Source organism: Myxine glutinosa, chromosome 13, assembly GCF_964187855.1.
Source record: "Myxine glutinosa chromosome 13, kmMyxGlut1.1, whole genome shotgun sequence".
NCBI lineage: Eukaryota > Metazoa > Chordata > Myxini > Myxiniformes > Myxinidae > Myxine > Myxine glutinosa.
The window spans coordinates 9,437,557-9,456,347 of record NC_136273.1 but is presented as its reverse complement, the minus strand read 5'-3'; the positions used below and the strand labels follow the sequence as shown (position 1 = coordinate 9,456,347).

At 42.5% G+C, this 18,791-nt stretch overlaps 1 protein-coding gene across 12 annotated transcripts in view; it reads right to left on the bottom strand.

Moving 5' to 3' along the window:
• Nucleotides 1-18,791, bottom strand: part of NEXN (nexilin F-actin binding protein) — a 93,056-nt gene that overhangs the window by 63,621 nt on the left and 10,644 nt on the right. For 7 of the 12 annotated variants that reach the window (XM_078767058.1, XM_068133731.2, XM_078767056.1 and 4 more), the window contains exons 2-3: nt 15,205-15,270; nt 14,121-14,333 (exon numbers count right to left, since the gene is read on the bottom strand). In XM_078767058.1, the coding sequence (XP_078623184.1) occupies nt 14,121-14,333; nt 15,205-15,231 (240 nt within the window). In that variant the 5' untranslated portion in view covers nt 15,232-15,270. Of the gene's footprint in view, nt 1-14,120; nt 14,334-15,204; nt 15,271-15,356; nt 15,395-18,791 lie in introns of those variants that run through there. The other 5 variants (XM_078767057.1, XM_078767059.1, XM_078767061.1 and 2 more) reach the window with 1 other exon arrangement.

The window sequence follows — 18,791 nt, the reverse complement described above, 5'->3', positions numbered from 1 at the left end:
GGGACCAATGGTGAGGTGTGCGACAGGTACAGAGTGTGAAGGAGGAGGTGTGCGAGGATGTCCGACTATGGGGTGTGTGAGGAAAAAGTGCGTGCCGAGGAGTGAGTGTGCTGTCGAGAGTGAGTTGGTCGTGGCGCAGGTGCGAGAGGGCACGTGGAAGCACGGGATGGGGAGTGTTACAGAGGATGTAACGGAAGAGTGCACACCTGTGGTGAGTGTTACGGAGGGTGTAACGGGAGAGTGTGCGCAAGAGGATGCACGAGAAAGGTGTGTAACAGGGGAGTGCATGATTACAGAGTGCGCTGTCGAGAGTAAGGGTGAATGCGCGACCGAGTGTGGTGGTGAGAGTAGTGAGAGTGACACGGAGCACGAGTTGGTTGTGGCAGGTGAGAGAGAATGTACACCTGGAATGAAAGGATGCACATAGTAAGGGAAACATGAAAATCTGTTAACTAAATTGTTACCAAAAAATTTCTTCACCAATATGTTTGTAAAGGTGTGTAATAACATGTGTTAAAATGTTGAAGGTCAACTCCCGTGGGAAACCCAGAAAAAAAGCTGTTGAATTCGGGTACCGAAAAATTATTTTCGAGAATTTTTATTTTTTTTAAATCGGCCCTTAAGTAACTTATGAGGGATCAAGTAAGGGTTTTTCATGATTCTGAGTTGATTGTTAACATTTATATTTCACCACAGACACTCCTTTGTGGAAAAATAATTTCTAAATATATCTCATTTTCTACTTTGCAGGACATGGAGTCTAGCAATATGGATGAAGACGTTACTCCACCTGTGCATCATTAGCATCAGCCGTGCACGCTCGGATACACCAGCTGAAAGGCTCATACAGGCAACTCCAAAGGGATACTCAACTTTATTGAAACAAGCAGAAACTGTCGAAAATGTTACTGTTGTGGAACCTATGAAGGAGGCTCAAAAGGAAGGAAAACTGAGGTACCACCAGAAGTGTAAAAATGATCTGTACAACAACTTTGTTGCAACCACCAAGAAGTCAGCTCAAGCATCAAAGGCAGAGAAAGAGTCATCAAAGTTGAAGAGAAGACGCACTACTTGTGAGTTCAGTTCATCAACTGGCTGCAGTTCTAGAAGATCACAGTCAGTTGACCTCCTGTATAAGGATGTATGCATTCTTTGCAACCAACCAGCCCAGCTCTACAAAAATAATCCAGCACAAGCTAGAAAGAAATACAGAGTGCCAGATAATTTGACTGCAGATACACTGAAGGCAAGCTTGCTGAAGACAGCACGGAGTCGCGGGGATGACTGGGGCACTGAAGTCACTGGACGCCTGGAAGGGATCAACGACTTGGTAGCAGAAGAAACACTGTACCATTTGCGATGCAAACTTATGTTTGCGAGAGGTGACAGTTTGTCCAAGACTGATGAGGAAGGAAAAAGGAAGAGAGGACAGAGGAGTATTGATGAGGAGCGAGAGGCAGTTTTTATTGAATTCTGCGAATGGTTAGACTCAGAATTAGAGCATGGGGTAATGAACATGGACCAAGTCCATGAAAAGCTGCAGGAGTTTGATCAGTCACCAGAGAAGAGCCTTTCTTATTCAAAGCATTGGCTAAAGATAAAACTTCTAGAGAAATACGAAGACACCTTGTATTTCACAACACAGGAAAGAAGGGCAGATGTACTCTGTCTCAAAGATGGCACCGACAATATTCTGCGAGTGCATCATGCTAATCTTGACCATGGAGATGAGAAGACTCAGATCATAAAGACGGCACTCAAGTTCATATCCAATGATATTGCCTTGATTGATTTAGGTCCAAAGTCATACCCCACCACACACAGTATGACTGACATCGATAGTCAGCTGACACTTGTTCCTGCAAGCCTTCAGATGTTCTTGAGACCGATTGTCAAGACAGACGAAAGAGTTGCCGTTTGGGGGCAGAATTTTATTAAGGCCTGTCGACCTCGGTCTGGAGTATTGCCACACCAAATGGGGCTTGCCATACAACTTGATCATAGATTTGGGTCAAAATGGATGCTCAACAAGTTCCACCGGCTGGGATACACCGAGTCTTACACGGAGACACAAAACTACAAATACTGCTTCCTTAATAGTAGGAGTGGAGATGATGTTCCAGATACTTCTGGCACTCTTGACACCATTGTGGAGGAAACCGATGAACAGATCAATGATGAGGTTGCCGTTTATGCTGCGCTTGAGGATCAATCAGTGATGACAGCCAAAGTGCCAGCCAGTGAAAGTGAATTGTCAAGTAATGATCAGGTGGTCTTTATGGAGGTTGGGGAAACAAACAATGCAGTCACTCAGTTTGTTGGAGACAATATAGATTTAAACATTGTCTCTATTCACGGAAACACTCCCTTTCACTCAATGGGTTGGATCGAAGTCACCTCTCCGGCACCACCTTTGCCAGATCCACAGACAACAGCAGCTTTCCCCCGGGTGAAGTTGAAGACACTTGACAAAGCTAAGATCCTGAGAGGAACTGAAGTAAAGATTATTCCATTTACGAACAGGAAACAGATAGGAACGAACGCGATCATGTTTCTCCCCCTCGCTGAGCTTTCCTCCTCCCTGGCTCATGATCAGCCACTCCTCACTCCAGGTGACACACTCTGGGCAGCGGGGTGGGTGATCAAAGCCAACGATCCTGAGTTCCCACACTCCAACTGGAATGGCTGGATGAAGAGAATCCATGCTAATGATGCAAAGCAGAGCACACAGATCGAGTTCCTCCCAGTTATTGAAGGAGACCCTAATGACCTCAACACCATCTTCACCACTCTGAAAGAGTGCATACGGTGCGCTGGGGTCGCTATAGTGACCTTTGATCTTCCGATTTGGCTGAAGGCTGTGAATATAATAAAGCAGGCAAATCTACCCGTCATTCCAAGGTTGGGTGGTTTTCACCTGCTGAAGTCTTATCTTGGATCAATGGGTAACATCATGGAAGATTCTGGACTACTGGATGTGATCCAGTTGATCTATCCTGGAAGTACGACAGCCAACCACATCATGGATGGAGGATGTTTTGACAAGGCAATCCGTGTTCACCTCCTCATCGATGCAGCCATCTATCAACACATCATGAAACTTGCCTTCACTGAGGAGGAGCGTGGTGACATGAAGACCTCCATGGAGAAGGTGGCTGATGGGAAGATGGGAGCCAGACACTCAGACCCAGTAGTGCCAGTGTTTGAGCAAAGGTTTGAAGAAACCTTCAAACGACTCGCAAAAGGAGGAAGAACACCTGCACTCTGGGTGGAGTACCACCACATGGTAGATGTGATCAAGGTCTTTATCAGAACCGAGCGACTTGCAGACCACAATGGGCATCTGTCCTGCATTGTTACCAAGATGCTTCACATCTTTGCCGCTGCAGGCCATCATCATTATGCCAAGGGCGCACGGCTGATGCTAATGATGCACAGGTGGAGTAACGTCTTCATCCATATTGCTAGACTCCATGTCCTGCAAAGTAGAAAATGAGATATATTTAGAAATTATTTTTCCACAAAGGAGTGTCTGTGGTGAAATATAAATGTTAACAATCAACTCAGAATCATGAAAAACCCTTATTTGACCCCTCATAAGTTACTTAAGGGCCGATTAAAAAAAATAAAAATTCTCGAAAATAATTTTTCGGTACCCGAATTCAACAGCTTTTTTTCTGGGTTTCCCACGGGAGTTGACCTTCAACATTTTAACACATGTTATTACACACCTTTACAAACATATTGGTGAAGAAATTTTTCGGTAACAATTTAGTTAACAGATTTGTGAAATATCTCATAAAATGCCCTTACTAACACCTGGAATGGTCGAGCGCGTGTGGAAATGCACACTTGAGTTGGTAGTGAAGCACGTGATTGGGTGTGCAGATGAGTGCACACCCGTGGTTGTCACAGAGGATGTGACCGAGGAGTGGGCACGAAGAGGTGTGTTGATGAGGTGTACGAACGACGAGTGTGTGCCAAGGTGTGCGGTGGTCAGGTGTGTGACGAAGTCTGTGAGCGTAATGAGTGTACCTGGGGGGTGTGTAAGAGAAAGTGCAATGACAGAGTGTATGGAGACACCTGGATGTGTGAATAAGGGACGGAACGCGGGGTGTGAGCATGCAAGTGAAGCATCGACGCTAAACGGGATAGCGGTTAGGTCGACTTTTAGCCGAAGCGAGCCCTCGGTTCGTGCCGGGCTTTGTGTGCAGCGAGAACCAGCGGGGATCGTAACCACGGCGGTTTCGAAAGAACCGCCGTGCGGGATCCACGCCGGGCCTCGCTCTGAACGGTCACGTCCGTGCGCCGCTAAGCGGAGCGGGCGGCCCGGTAGGAAGGGTCGGCACGGCGACCCCTTTTGGTTGAGGCGTTACGGCAGGGAGAGATCGGGCCATCGGACGGCTCCGTGCCGAGATGGTGCGTGGAATCTCGGCCTGAGTAAGCCCCCTTCCCTGCACCGAATGCCGGACGAATCCAACCGCCGGCAACAAACCACCCGCATTCATTGCTCGGCTCCGCGAAGCCGGGCTTTGAAAATGTAAAGACGCACCGAGGCTCAAGTTAAAGGACATTTGGTAGGGATAGGAAATTTGTGATTGGCAAAATTTGATTGGCAGATTGATGATTGGTAGAATGATTGGCAGTGATTGGCAAATTTTGATTGGTTGGAATTTGATGGCGAAATTGGTAGTGAGAGATGTCCGATGTGGAGGGATGGCAAATCCACCATCCCTCACAATGGGGCACATGAGCTATAGGTTTATGGGGTTTATGGCAGTGAAAACTAGCCCGGGAGGGTTAGGATAAAATGATAGGGATCTAGAGAAGATGACCATAGGTAACGGTAGAGGTAAGTAGCGACATTGGACAGGTAGTCGGGGACATAGAGAGGTTAGAATGGTTGTTAATGACGTGGGATGTGCTTAGTTTAAAGGGAAGACGGGGAGCACCAAGTTAGAAGGAAACCAGGTAGATCAGATGATGCCGTGTGTTTGAGAATCGAAAGTGTATTAAGCAGCATATGAGGAATAATTGTGATTGTGGATTGTATTGAGCGTGGAAGTGTATGGAGCAGTGCATGAGGAACAATTGTGGTTGTGCATTGTATTGAGTGATTGAAGGAGCCTGGGAGGAAGGAGGGTGCAGGTGGCACCAGGTGTGATTGCACAGGTGTGCAAGTGAACAGGTGTACGGAGCAGTGTATGACTGAGTAATGATGATTGTGTGTTGTGTTGAGCAAATGAACCTGGAGGAAGGAGGGTGCAGGAGGCACCAGGTGTGATTGCACAGGTGTGCCAATACAGGTGAGCATGGTTGAATGAAATAAATGGTATGGAATATATGGAGTATGGAATGGATGGTATGGAGTGAGTATGGTGGAAAATGTGGAGTGGAGTGGATGGTGCGAAGGGAGTGTATGGGGAGGATGGACCCCATCACGAATACCCGGGGAGGGTAGTGTAAGAGTTAGGTAGAGGGAGTAGGTAAATTGTGGTTGGATATTGGCATCTGTGGTGCGTGTGGAAGAATGGTGTTTGGATGGGTGCATTAGTGTCGTGGAAATGGCTGGGCGTGTGGCCTGTTAGTGTGTGTAGTTAAATGGGCACTCCACCACTGTTAGGATGTCGGCCAGGTGAGGCTGCAGGTGGGCTCTGGGAGCCGGTAGAGTTGTGGATGGGGCCCGAGGATCCAGAGGACGGACCCGGGTAGCCCAGTGCCAGAGAGGGCACCGAGTGGGGAGAGCGCCAGAGGGCCTTCCCCAGGTAGATAGGTTAGGGTAAGGAGCAGGTAAGCTCGGAGGCAACTGCAGTGGTGGAGGTGTGCAGGTGGGTAGACCTGCTGGGAGAGCCACACGACCCAGTCCTGAAATTGTGCAAAGGCACAGGGAGTTGAATCGGGGGAGTGAGACCCCAAATTGAGGAAGCACCACAGTTTGGTCAATGGGAATTTGGTTCTTAAAACCGCATAGAGTAAGATGGCCAATGGATTGGCAGGGAAAGACCCCGGGTAGTGTAAAGTGCGTTAAAGTCATTTAGAAGGTAGATAGGATTGAAATCTCCTCGCACCATGTACATCCACTCACCTGGGGTGACGAAACTCCACACCATGCCATGTTTTTATTATTTTGGTGCAAATGTTTGGATTGTGAGACGCATCATGACGTGGGTGTGACATTGTGTTGTTGTTCCATCTCTCCCTCCTTATGAGGATTGATGATGAATTGGTGATGGCAAATTTAGACAATGGGATTGTGACGAATTTGGTATTAGGGGAAATATGAGGAAGACGAGACAGTAGTGACGGATTTGTAAAGGTGTAGATTTTTTGTACATACGGGGGTAAGGGGCAAGGGTAGAACAGGTGACGGGTGGGGTGACGTACGATAGGGACGAGCTTTTCTCCGCTCGGTCTCCAGGCGCACCTCACCTTGCATTGCCTTTATTGATGTGTACCCTTGTGACCTTACCCCTCGCTCACCTATCTTCCTTCCCCAACCTGAGGATCGTGCTCTCTGGGCACTAAGGGGAGCATGTGGGGGGCCGCGTCGGTGTGCCCGAATTCCCACAACCAGCTGCCTGCATCGATGCACCACTTATGGACCACATGTCTGTGGCGGAGCACCACTCATGGACCCCACGGGTTGGGGCATGGCCCCTCTGCTGGAACCGGCCAGGCTGGCCAGAGGAAGATCTTGCTTGCGGACTTCGGTAACGTGGCACCTATGCCATACAGGTGAACCACCCATAGTCGGCCCCTGTGGGCCATAAATAAAAAGTGGACATGTTTTGTGCTTTTTATTATGTCCAAATAGGCCGCCAGCAAGAAGATGAAGTTGACAACATCAGGAAGAACAATGGCCAGCAGAGGGAGCTGAAGAGCAAGACCACCAGCAGGGTTTGTTTTGTTTTTATTATGAACTGTGGTGACTGTGCACTGACTGGTGCGTTTATGGTGCTTTATGGGGCTTTATGGTGCTCTTTGTTGGTGCTGGTGCATCGATGCAGCACAGGCTGCCCCCCCCCCCCCCCCAAAGAACAATCACAGGTCCTGGGTTGCGTTTTGTAAATACAATCAGCGTCACTTGTAAATAATGCTCCCCACCGTTCATGTTTAGTTTGAAAACAATTCCGCAATTCGGTTATCCTGTGGGCGTGAATCTGTTAGATAGGGTGCAATGCAGCAGGGGGACATACTTATTTGTGTTTTAAAACTGTCGCACTCAGGGTCAGGTTAATTGTAGAGGGAACTACACCTACGTGCCACACTAAGTTAAAGTTTTATAGGCCCGGGACGTGCCTGGAGGATGAGGGTGCAGTGTAACGGATTTGAGAATCCTGTGTTTTTTTTGTAAATCTCACCCTTAGTAATGTAAGTAATTCTTGTAAATACCTCCGTTAAGTGTAAAGATCAAAGGTCGTCCCCTTAGTTAATCCATCGCATGCACGTAGAAAATCATATACCTTTCAATAGTTATTTCTTATTCTATGTAGTTTAAGGCTCTGTTCCCACTAGTTGACTCTGCATTGCACCGAATTGAAATAAGATAGGATCCCTCCGACGTCCCCATGGCATCTTCAAAATGCCAGTAACTTTGGATGGGGTTATTGGCATCACCATCGCCATTCGGATTGCCAACCTGGCACCTGGCTCGGCTTCACGCTGTTGAATCCAAAGCTTTCAGAATCATTGGAATCTCCCGCGATGAAGCTATCTCTGAGGGCCTTTCACTCACTCACCGCAGGCAGGTAGGTGGTCTTTCTGTCTTCTACCGACTCCTCTCCGGCCTTGCTCCCCCAGCTCTCTCTGTGCTCTGTCCCCCAAATATTCCTACAGGTCGCACAAGATCTGCCAGCCACCCTCTGATGGTTAAACTGCCGAAATCTCGGCTCTCTGCTCACCTTCACTCTTTCATTCCTCTTTTCTCCCGCCTCTGGAACAAACTCCCACACTCACTTCAATCACACTCCTCCCTCCAGGTCTTTAAAACAGCTGTTCACCACCATCTCTTATCTTCCCCCATCCAAAACCTTGATCTTTTCTACCCCCACTAATTCACCCCAGATCCACCTTGTTTGAAATTCCAACTTCTTTCCTGGAAGTCCTGGCAGTGTCCATATGTTTTATACCTCTCCCACCCCCCCCCCTTCCCATGCCTCCCCCCCAAAGCCCTCTCCCTCCCACAGTTCTCTCGATGTCTCCATGTCTCTCGGTCCCTGCTCTCAAATGTTGTGTTTGTGTCCTTCCCCTTCTCTCCCCATCTTGTCTACCGCTCCCGATGTTATTTGTTTTATGTGTCTGTTTGTCTTTCTGTGTGATTAATGTTCGCTCTTTCACGAGCCTCGATCTTGTATACAAAAAAAAAAAAAAAAAAAAAAAAAACTGCATTCGCGACTCCATTACGCACGTGGTCAAGCCTCAGAGAAGAAGGGGGAGGAACTACATTACGGGCGTGGCCCGCCCCTCGTCATCAGAGGGTGGAGCCAGGAAAGCCCTTGCCGACCAACCAAGGATGAGTGGGTATGGCTCAAGAGGGTGGGGTTATAAAACCCATTGGATCAGCCCCCACGAAGAGATGCGTCAAAGAGGAGAGTTGAGTGAGCAGCAGCAGATGAGTGAGCATTCCACCGGAGTCCACCGCAGCTTTGAACCAACCGGAGCTGAACCAACCCTAGCTGAACCAACCGCAGTTTTGACCACCGCAGCTTTGAGCGTCGACAGCGGTTTCGGCCGCGGCTACAAAGCGATGCCGCCGTGCGAACACGCCTGAGGAGGGGCGGCGGCTGCTCACTCCCGGCCCGACCTTTCTCCTGCTCCAGCTGAACCTTCCTCCCCCTTCCTGCCATTCCTGTCATCATCCCCGTGTAAGTCTGACTGTCGTCTGTTTTGTGTGTCTTGTCCTTGGGTATAAGTAAGTTTGTATATAATAGGAAAGCTCGTGTTGCACAGTGTCTGCTTCTTCTGTAAATTCTTTTTGTTTCTTTCCTCCTCCTTGGTTTCTTTTGACTTGTACATAATTAGTTAGTAATAAATCCTGTTCTTCCTACCTTGCCTTCTTTCCTTTACATCCGTTTCGTTTTAGTGATTTCCCCATTGGATACCTGTGGCACGATTTGGCCAACGTTTAGGATCAGGTCTAGTTTCTGCTAATGGTTCGTGCCGCGGCTGCTAATCCGCTCGGCAATTAACATCTTGTCCGCGGTCGCGAACGGGGTTGCTCACCTGCCTCTGAGGAGGGAGCTGGGCAGCTTCAGGACTCACGTCGGTCAGTCATCGACAAGGGGATTAATCCCCCCTTTGGTAAGGGAAAAAGGGCCAACGTTGAGATCCGCAACAATATACTAGCTTGGCTCGGCTCGCTGCGCTCGCCTCACCAAGCGTCGATACTGAGGAGCGGGCTTATTTTAGCTGAGGCTAATGACTGTACCTGAGTTGCTGTGTTGTCATGATTTTCACCAATCATAATTCAAACAATTACTTGGCACAAATGTATTTGTTGTGTTTGTGATATTACATTTTTATAGGCAATTTAGGTTGAAGATTTAGGTTGAATGTTTTTTTTTCAAGAAAGAACCCCTCAGCACATACATAGGGGAGGGGTAGGTGCAGACTGGAAGTTTGGGACGATTACACCTCACCACCATGTAATTCAAAACACTTCACCACCAAGTAATTTAAAACACCTCACCACCACGTAATTCAAAACACCTCACCACCAAGTAATTTAAAACACCGCACCACCATGTAATTCAAAACACCTCACCACCACGTAATTCAAAATACCTCACCACCAAGTAATTCAAAACACCTCACCACCATAAAAACATAATAAAAACACCTCACCACCACGAAATAAAAAACACCTCACCACCACGAAATTGAAAACACCTCACAGCCATCAAGCACGTAATAAAAACACCTCACAGCCATAAAACACGTAATAAAAACACCTCACAGCCATAAAACACGTAATAAAAACACCTCACAGCCATAAAACACGTAATAAAAACACCTCACAGCCATAAAACACGTAATAAAAACACCTCACCACCACGAAAATAAAAACACCTCACAGCCATAAAACACGTAATAAAAACACCTCACCACCACAAAATTAAAAACACCTCACAGCCATAAAACACGTAATAAAAACACCTCACAGCCATAAAACACGTAATAAAAACACCTCACAGCCATAAAACACGTAATAAAAACACCTCACAGCCACGAAATTAAAAACACCTCACAGCCACGAAATTAAAAACACCTCACAGCCATAAAACACGTAATAAAAACACCTCACAGCCATAAAACACGTAATAAAAACACCTCACAGCCATAAAACACGTAATAAAAACACCTCACAGCCATAAAACACGTAATAAAAACACCTCACAGCCACGAAATTAAAAACACCTCACCACCACGTCATTTAAAAACACCTCACCACCAAGTAATTCAAAACACCTCACCACCACGTAATTCAAAACACTTCACCACCACGTAATTATAAATACCTCACCACCACGTAATTCAAAAACACCTCACCACCATGTGATATTAAAACACCTCACCACCACGTCATTTAAAAACACCTCACCACCACATAATTCAAAATACCTCACCACCACGTGATTCAAAACCACCACAACGTCATTAAAAACACTTCACAACCACGGAAACAAAAGTTTGAGGGAGTCGTTAAGTGCCAACACAGACACTGCCCAGATGTGTAGATATATAGATAAATGACTGTACCCGAGTTGCCGTTTTGTCATGGTTTAAACCAATCATAATTCAAACAATTATTTTGCACAAATGTATTTATAATATACGTGATATCACATTTTAGAAACAATTGAAGTTGGAAAAAAAAAATTCCCCCAAAAAATTCCAAATAAAAAAAAAAAATTGGAAAAATTTTCAAAAAACATTGCCTTAGGACATACCGACGGGAGAGCTATGTGCATTCCAGAAGTTTGGTACGATTTCACAAAAGTTTGAGAAAGTAGTTCAGTGACAACACAGGACAGACAACACAACACAGGACAGACGCTGCACAGATATATATATATATATACAGTCACGTGAAAAAGTAAGTACACCCCATGTAAAGTTTTGACTTTTTCAACATATTTCAACATACAGCTATTTGATCTTCATTTAAACAATATTGATAGATAAAGGTGATATAATATAACAAATATCATGAAACATTTACACTTTGTAGTCCATTGTATAATTTAAATAAATATAAATGCAATTTTCACATGTGGAAAAAGTAAGTACACCCCTACATTTATCACTACTTCAAATACCTAAAATTAGAATGAGGTGCACCAGCTCAGGTGCAAATGATTCGAACATCGTTAGAGAGGATCTTGGAGGAACCTGTCTTATTTAAACTTCGGACATTTAGTTTGGTTTGCTCTTTGTTGTTGAAGTGTGCGGCGTCACCATGCCTAGATCAAAAGAGCTCTCTTAGGCCTTCAGAAAGAAGGTTATAGATGCCTACGAGTCTGGGAAGGGTTTTAAAAAGATCTCCAAACAATTTGAAATCAATCATTCGACTGTCCGGAAGATCATCTACAAGTGGAGAAGATTCCAAACAACTGCCAACTTGTTCAGGCCAGGCCGCCCCAGAAAGTTCAGCCCGACAGCAGACCGCAAGATGCTGAAAGAAGTCTCGAAGAACCCCAGAATGTCATCACGGGACCTACAGGTAGCTCTTGCCACTGTTGAGGTCAAAGTGCACGAGTCTACCATTAGAAAGAGGCTGCACAAATTAGATCTACATGGGAGGTGTGCCAGGAGGAAACCTTTGCTGTCCAGAAAGAACATCAGGGCAAGACTAAAGTTTGCCAATGAACACCTCGGCAAAGACCAGCACTTCTGGAACAATGTGCTCTGGACAGATGAGTCAAAGGTAGAGCTATTTGGCCACAGTACCAGAAGACATGTTTGGCGAAAACCAAAGACAGCATTTGACCAAAAGAACCTGATACCAACTGTAAAGCGTGGTGGTGGAAATATTATGGTTTGGGGCAGCTTTGCTGCATCGGGGCCTGGGCAGCTCACCATCATAGAATCCACTATGAATTCTTCATTGTACCAGAGGGTGCTTGAGGATAATGTGAGGCCATCTGTCGGAAAGTTGAAGCTCAACCGAAGGTGGACCTTGCAACATGACAATGACCCTAAACATACCAGTAAATCCACCAAGGAATGGCTGAAAAGAAAGAAATGGAGGGTTCTGGAATGGCCAAGTCAAAGCCCGGATCTAAATCCCATCGAGATGTTGTGGGGATTTGAAACGAGCTGTGCATGCAAGAAACCCCTCAAACATCGCACAGCTGAAAGGATTCTGCATGGAGGAGTGGGCAAATATTTCTCCCAGTCGATGTCAGAGACTGGTAGACAGTTATAAGAAACGCCTACTTGAGGTTGTTTCTGCCAAAGGGGGCAATACTACCTATTGGAGCCAAGGGTGTACTTACTTTGTCCACAGAAGGAAATGGCATCTCTGTTAATTTTTTGTTGAATAAATTATTGCAACGTCAATTTTTCATTGTTTTTTTGTTCAATTATATCACCTTTATCTCTAGATACTGTTTAAATGAAGATCAAATAGCTGTATGTTGAAATATGTTGAAAAAGTCAAAACTTTACATGGGGTCTACTTACTTTTTCACGTGACTGTATATATATATATGAGGTGCAGCTGAGCGCACACAAATCAAAGACCACACGCCGCCAAGCCAATCGCGTCCAAGACAATGGAGAGATTGCGAAGCGACCGTCCCTCACACGCGACCCAGAACAAGAGAGAGAGCAAGATGGCACAACCACGTCTTTTCCCATTCAGCTCTCAAATCTTCCACCATGATGACCACATTCTGTCCAATCACTGAGCTTTACACAATCATCCCATCGTCCCTCCACCAATCACGAAGGCCGGGGCACGGCCTCCTTGTTACGAGCCGTCGGTGGGTGGAGTCCAGGCGTCATTCGGGAATGTTCGGATGACGTCGGGGGCTGTGAGTCGGAACTTGACTGGCACGATCGGCAAATGTGTTGGGTGTTGGTTAGCCCTGGCGGCGTGTTGAGCAAATGAGTCCATTTGTTGTAGTTGTTGTTTGGCGGGCTGAGTTTCACAAGAACATTAGGAAAAATTACAAGAGGCATTTACACACAGGGGATTTAACCTTACAGACCCTACTGAGATAGCACAACTCCACTCCTCCGTTTGGACACCCCTAAACACTTACCCGGACATTCGACACTACTTAGATACATCGCGATGACTTCTTTTCTTCTTCACAACACTCGGAGCATGTTATTTTATACAATTCTATCTCGGCTAAGGTATTTCATTGTTTATCCCCCCCTCAGGTTTGTCTACCTACCTGTGTTTGTTACGTACTGACTGTGTTTGTTACGCCGCGCAGTTGAAGCAAAAAGCAGGGTTAAGCAATAGGTTCACTTCTGTCTGTCCGTCCACCCGTCCATCCATCTGTCCGTGCACGAACGTCAGTTTATGATCGAGGAACAACTTGATTTAAATTGAATGTTATTTTGAACATGAATCAGAAAACGAACCTGAAATTTAATAACACTTTGGCTCTGAATTTGTCCCGATTCGACATGCACAGAGAGGATATTTTTTCCAACATTTAAAATTATTCCAAACAGGAAACTTACTGTTTTTAAGGGCGTCATAACGGACACAAACACCAGGCACGAGTAACTAATGTAATGTGTTAAATAAGGTGATGTAATAGACACTGCGGAAAACGGCGGTAAAACCCAGAATGAATTTTTTTATACGACCTTTACAATCTCTATTTTCTTTAAATTTCATTACAAAATTGAACACTAGAACACAAATCGCCTTCTTATCACATCCAAAACCTCCAGTTTAGCAGTACTAACCCAAACCCTAACCATACTTGGACATAAGGTGGTGTATAAGGTGGTGTATAAAACTGCATCAATGGCACTAAACTTCCAGAATTTATTTTTTTTCAATTTAATTATATATTTGAACATTGCACAGGGTAAGGTGTTCTATGAACTATCTAGTTATCTGCATGGTTATTATCAGGCGAGCCATTCCTTACGTTTTGTTTGCGTAATGCTCGTTCCTTTTCCCTCTGGAACTGTTCACTCCGCCTCTGCCGTTCATTGGTTGAGCGTCTCCTGCTTCGCTCTTCTCGAGACAGCCGTGCATTCTCGAACCGCTGTGCCACGTTACTCTCACCATCACCGATCATGGAGTCTGTCACTTTAGGAACATACGTCTGTGGCGTAGACTTTCCAGATGACAGCAGCTTCTGCAAAGTATAAAAAAAAAATTCATCCACAGAATTAATCTTGCTATAATTCACCAAATGTCCGTCCATCTGTCTGTCTGTCCGTCCGTCCATTTCCAGGTTCCGCAAAAACGGCTGAACCGATCGCAACGAAATTTTGGGTGGGTAATCCTGGGACCCCCTGGAGTAAAATAGGCCATATTGTTTTTCCAATTTCAGCTTTGGTCTCCAGCATTTTCAGGTTTGGACTCCCGCATAACGTTATGTTCCCGGGTACCGCACAAACGGCTGCACCGATCGCAACGACACACCTCCATGCCCGTGGAATTCCAACAGGTGACCACACTAGTCATTTTAATGAAAAAAACTCAACTCATCCTAAATTTTCTATTCTGTGTTTTGAACTTGCTAATGAGTACAACACAATCTGTATGTGGAATAGCTGGAACATAATGAAAAAGAAACCACAGGAGGTCGATTATGATGTGTGTCATACTCTTTACAGAGCGTTGGAGCCTCTGAAACAGTTTCTTGGCGAGGGTTGTGTTGGTGGTTTGTCATTGCTCTCGCAGCATTCAGTGAGGACGGCGATTTGTAATTCGATCAGGATGCCGGCAATAGCTCGCCTACTCTTTGCAAACGTCACTGTGGGATCTCCAACGTCCACCAATTCATGCTGGTAGACGGGACGCCCGGCTTAACGTCCATCCGAGGGACGGCACACACATCGATGAAAGACCCTGCCTGAAAAATACCAGGATGGCAGTTTATAGCTGGGTCCGGATTTGAACCCAGGCTAGACAGCTCAGAGGCAAGACCTATAGGCCATCCTGCCAGCCTTCCAAAGCAGCTTGTATGATTCAAATGTGTCATCGCAGTGACATGATCTCACCTCGGTTGTTTGTGCAACCTCTGCCATGGCTGCAAGTTGCGAGGATCACGGATGGAAGAGGAGGTTCTGCAACAAAGAAACAGAGATGTTAGAAGCAAGCAACTGTTGTTGGAAAGATATAAAACACAAGGGTTGTGGTGGAACATATATACGGGATCTCTCTGCTCTGATGACTAAACTTCCATACCTCAAGCACAGCCTGGTGCCCCTATAAATAAAGTCCTAAGCAACCAGCTGCTTCTCTGGTTATTTAAAGGCACAGAGAAATACACACTATGAACCACATGTCAGCTCTGTCTTGTGAGAAGGACATCATCTCGGCGAGCTACACAAATGGAGACAAGCGTCATCTGAAACTACATCCACCAAGCAACAGGGAACATCCTCACAAATACCTACACGACACCTACTGATTGTTGTAAGAACATGCGACACCTGTTACAATTTAGCCAAACTCTCGTTGGCTCTGAAAGCTGACATGTTACTCGTGTTAAATTGGGGAAGAAATAAGTGAAACAACAGATGGTTTATATCCCATGGACGTCGGTTGTCTGACATTGCAAGTGACTAAATGTCATTTTGATGAAATATTTCATGATTTAAATGGATATCACCAAGAATGTGTAAACATCAACTCAACCTGTTATAGTCCTGCCCATCATTTGTACACAATGAGAACAGGTAACGTACCTGCACTACAGACTCTTGTAATGATGTGGAATGTCGTCCTTTCATTTAATCTTTCACAAACACAAAATAAATACTATTCCCTCAGTTACACATCTTGACCACTTTAAGCAATGATTGCCTTCAACATGCAGGATGTTATATTCAACCAACATCCATCCAATTTGCACAATGGGTTTTAACATTTTAAACCAACCAGGACATTCCATTTAATCAACATCTATTCAATTTAAACAATGAGTTAAACATTTTAAACCAACCAGGATATTCTATTTAATCAACATCCATTCAATTTAAACAATGAGTTAAACATTTTAAACCAACCAGGATATTCTATTTAATGAACATCTATTCAATTTAAACAATGGGTTAAACATTTTAAACCAACCAGGATATTCTATTTAATCAACATCCATTCAATTTAAACAATGAGTTAAACATTTTAAACCAACCAGGATATTCTATTTAATGAACATCTATTCAATTTAAACAATGAGTTAAACATTTTAAACCAACCAGGATATTCTATTTAATGAACATCTATTCAATTTAAACAATGAGTTAAACATTTTAAACCAACCAGGATATTCTATTTAATGAACATCTATTCAATTTAAACAATGAGTTAAACATTTTAAACCAACCAGGATATTCTATTTGATCAACATCCATTCAATTTAAACAATGAGTTAAACATTTTAAACCAACCAGGATATTCTATTTAATGAACATCTATTCAATTTAAACAATGGGTTAAACATTTTAAACCAACCAGGATATTCTATTTAATCAACATCCATTCAATTTAAACAATGGGTTTATACATTATAAAACAACCAGGATATTCTATTTAATCAACATCTATTCAATTTAAACAATGGGTTTATACATTATAAAACAATCAGGATATTCTATTTAATCAACATCTATTCAATTTAAACAATGGGTTTATACATTATAAAACAACCAAGATATTCTATTTAATCAACATCTATTCAATTTAAACAATGGGTTTATACATTATAAAACAATCAGGATATTCTATTTAATCAACATCTATTCAATTTAAACAATGGGTTTATACATTATAAAACAACCAGGATATTCTATTTAATCAACATCTATTCAATTTAAACAATGGGTTTATACATTATAAAACAACCAGGATATTCTATTTAATGAACATCCATTCAATTTAAACAATGAGTTAAACATTTTAAACCAACCAGGATATTCTATTTAATGAACATCTATTCAATTTAAACAATGAGTTAAACATTTTAAACCAACCAGGATATTCTATTTAATCAACATCCATTCAATTTAAACAATGAGTTAAACATTTTAAACCAACCAGGATATTCTATTTAATGAACATCTATTCAATTTAAACAATGGGTTAAACATTTTAAACCAACCAGGATATTCTATTTAATGAACATCTATTCAATTTAAACAATGAGTTAAACATTTTAAACCAACCAGGATATTCTATTTAATGAACATCTATTCAATTTAAACAATGGGTTAAACATTTTAAACCAATCAGGATATTCTATTTAATGAACATCTATTCAATTTAAACAATGGGTTAAACATTTTAAACCAACCAGGATATTCTATTTAATCAACATCCATTCAATTTAAACAATGGGTTTATACATTATAAAACAACCAGGATATTCTATTTAATCAACATCTATTCAATTTAAACAATGGGTTTATACATTATAAAACAATCAGGATATTCTATTTAATCAACATCTATTCAATTTAAACAATGGGTTTATACATTATAAAACAACCAGGATATTCTATTTAATCAACATCTATTCAATTTAAACAATGGGTTTATACATTATAAAACAATCAGGATATTCTATTTAATCAACATCTATTCAATTTAAACAATGGGTTTATACATTATAAAACAACCAGGATATTCTATTTAATCAACATCTATTCAATTTAAACAATGGGTTTATACATTATAAAACAACCAGGATATTCTATTTAATGAACATCCATTCAATTTAAACAATGAGTTAAACATTTTAAACCAACCAGGATATTCTATTTAATGAACATCTATTCAATTTAAACAATGAGTTAAACATTTTAAACCAACCAGGATATTCTATTTAATGAACATCTATTCAATTTAAACAATGGGTTAAACATTTTAAACCAACCAGGATATTCTATTTAATGAACATCTATTCAATTTAAACAATGAGTTAAACATTTTAAACCAACCAGGATATTCTATTTAATGAACATCTATTCAATTTAAACAATGGGTTAAACATTTTAAACCAACCAGGATATTCTATTTAATCAACATCCATTCAATTTAAACAATGGGTTTATACATTATAAAACAACCAGGATATTCTATTTAATCAACATCTATTCAATTTAAACAATGGGTTTATACATTATAAAACAATCAGGATATTCTATTTAATCAACATCTATTCAATTTAAACAATGGGTTTATACATTATAAAACAACCAGGATATTCTATTTAATCAACATCTATTCAATTTAAACAATGGGTTTATACATTATAAAACAATCAGGATATTCTATTTAATCAACATCTATTCAATTTAAACAATGGGTTTATACATTATAAAACAACCAGGATATTCTATTTAATCAACATCTATTCAATTTAAACAATGGGTTTATACATTATAAAACAATCAGGATATTCTATTTAATCAACATCTATTCAATTTAAACAATGAGTTAAACATTTTAAACCAACCAGGATATTCTATTTAATGAACATCTATTCAATTTAAACAATGAGTTAAACATTTTAAACCAACCAGGATATTCTATTTAATGAACATCTATTCAATTTAAACAATGAGTTAAACATTTTAAACCA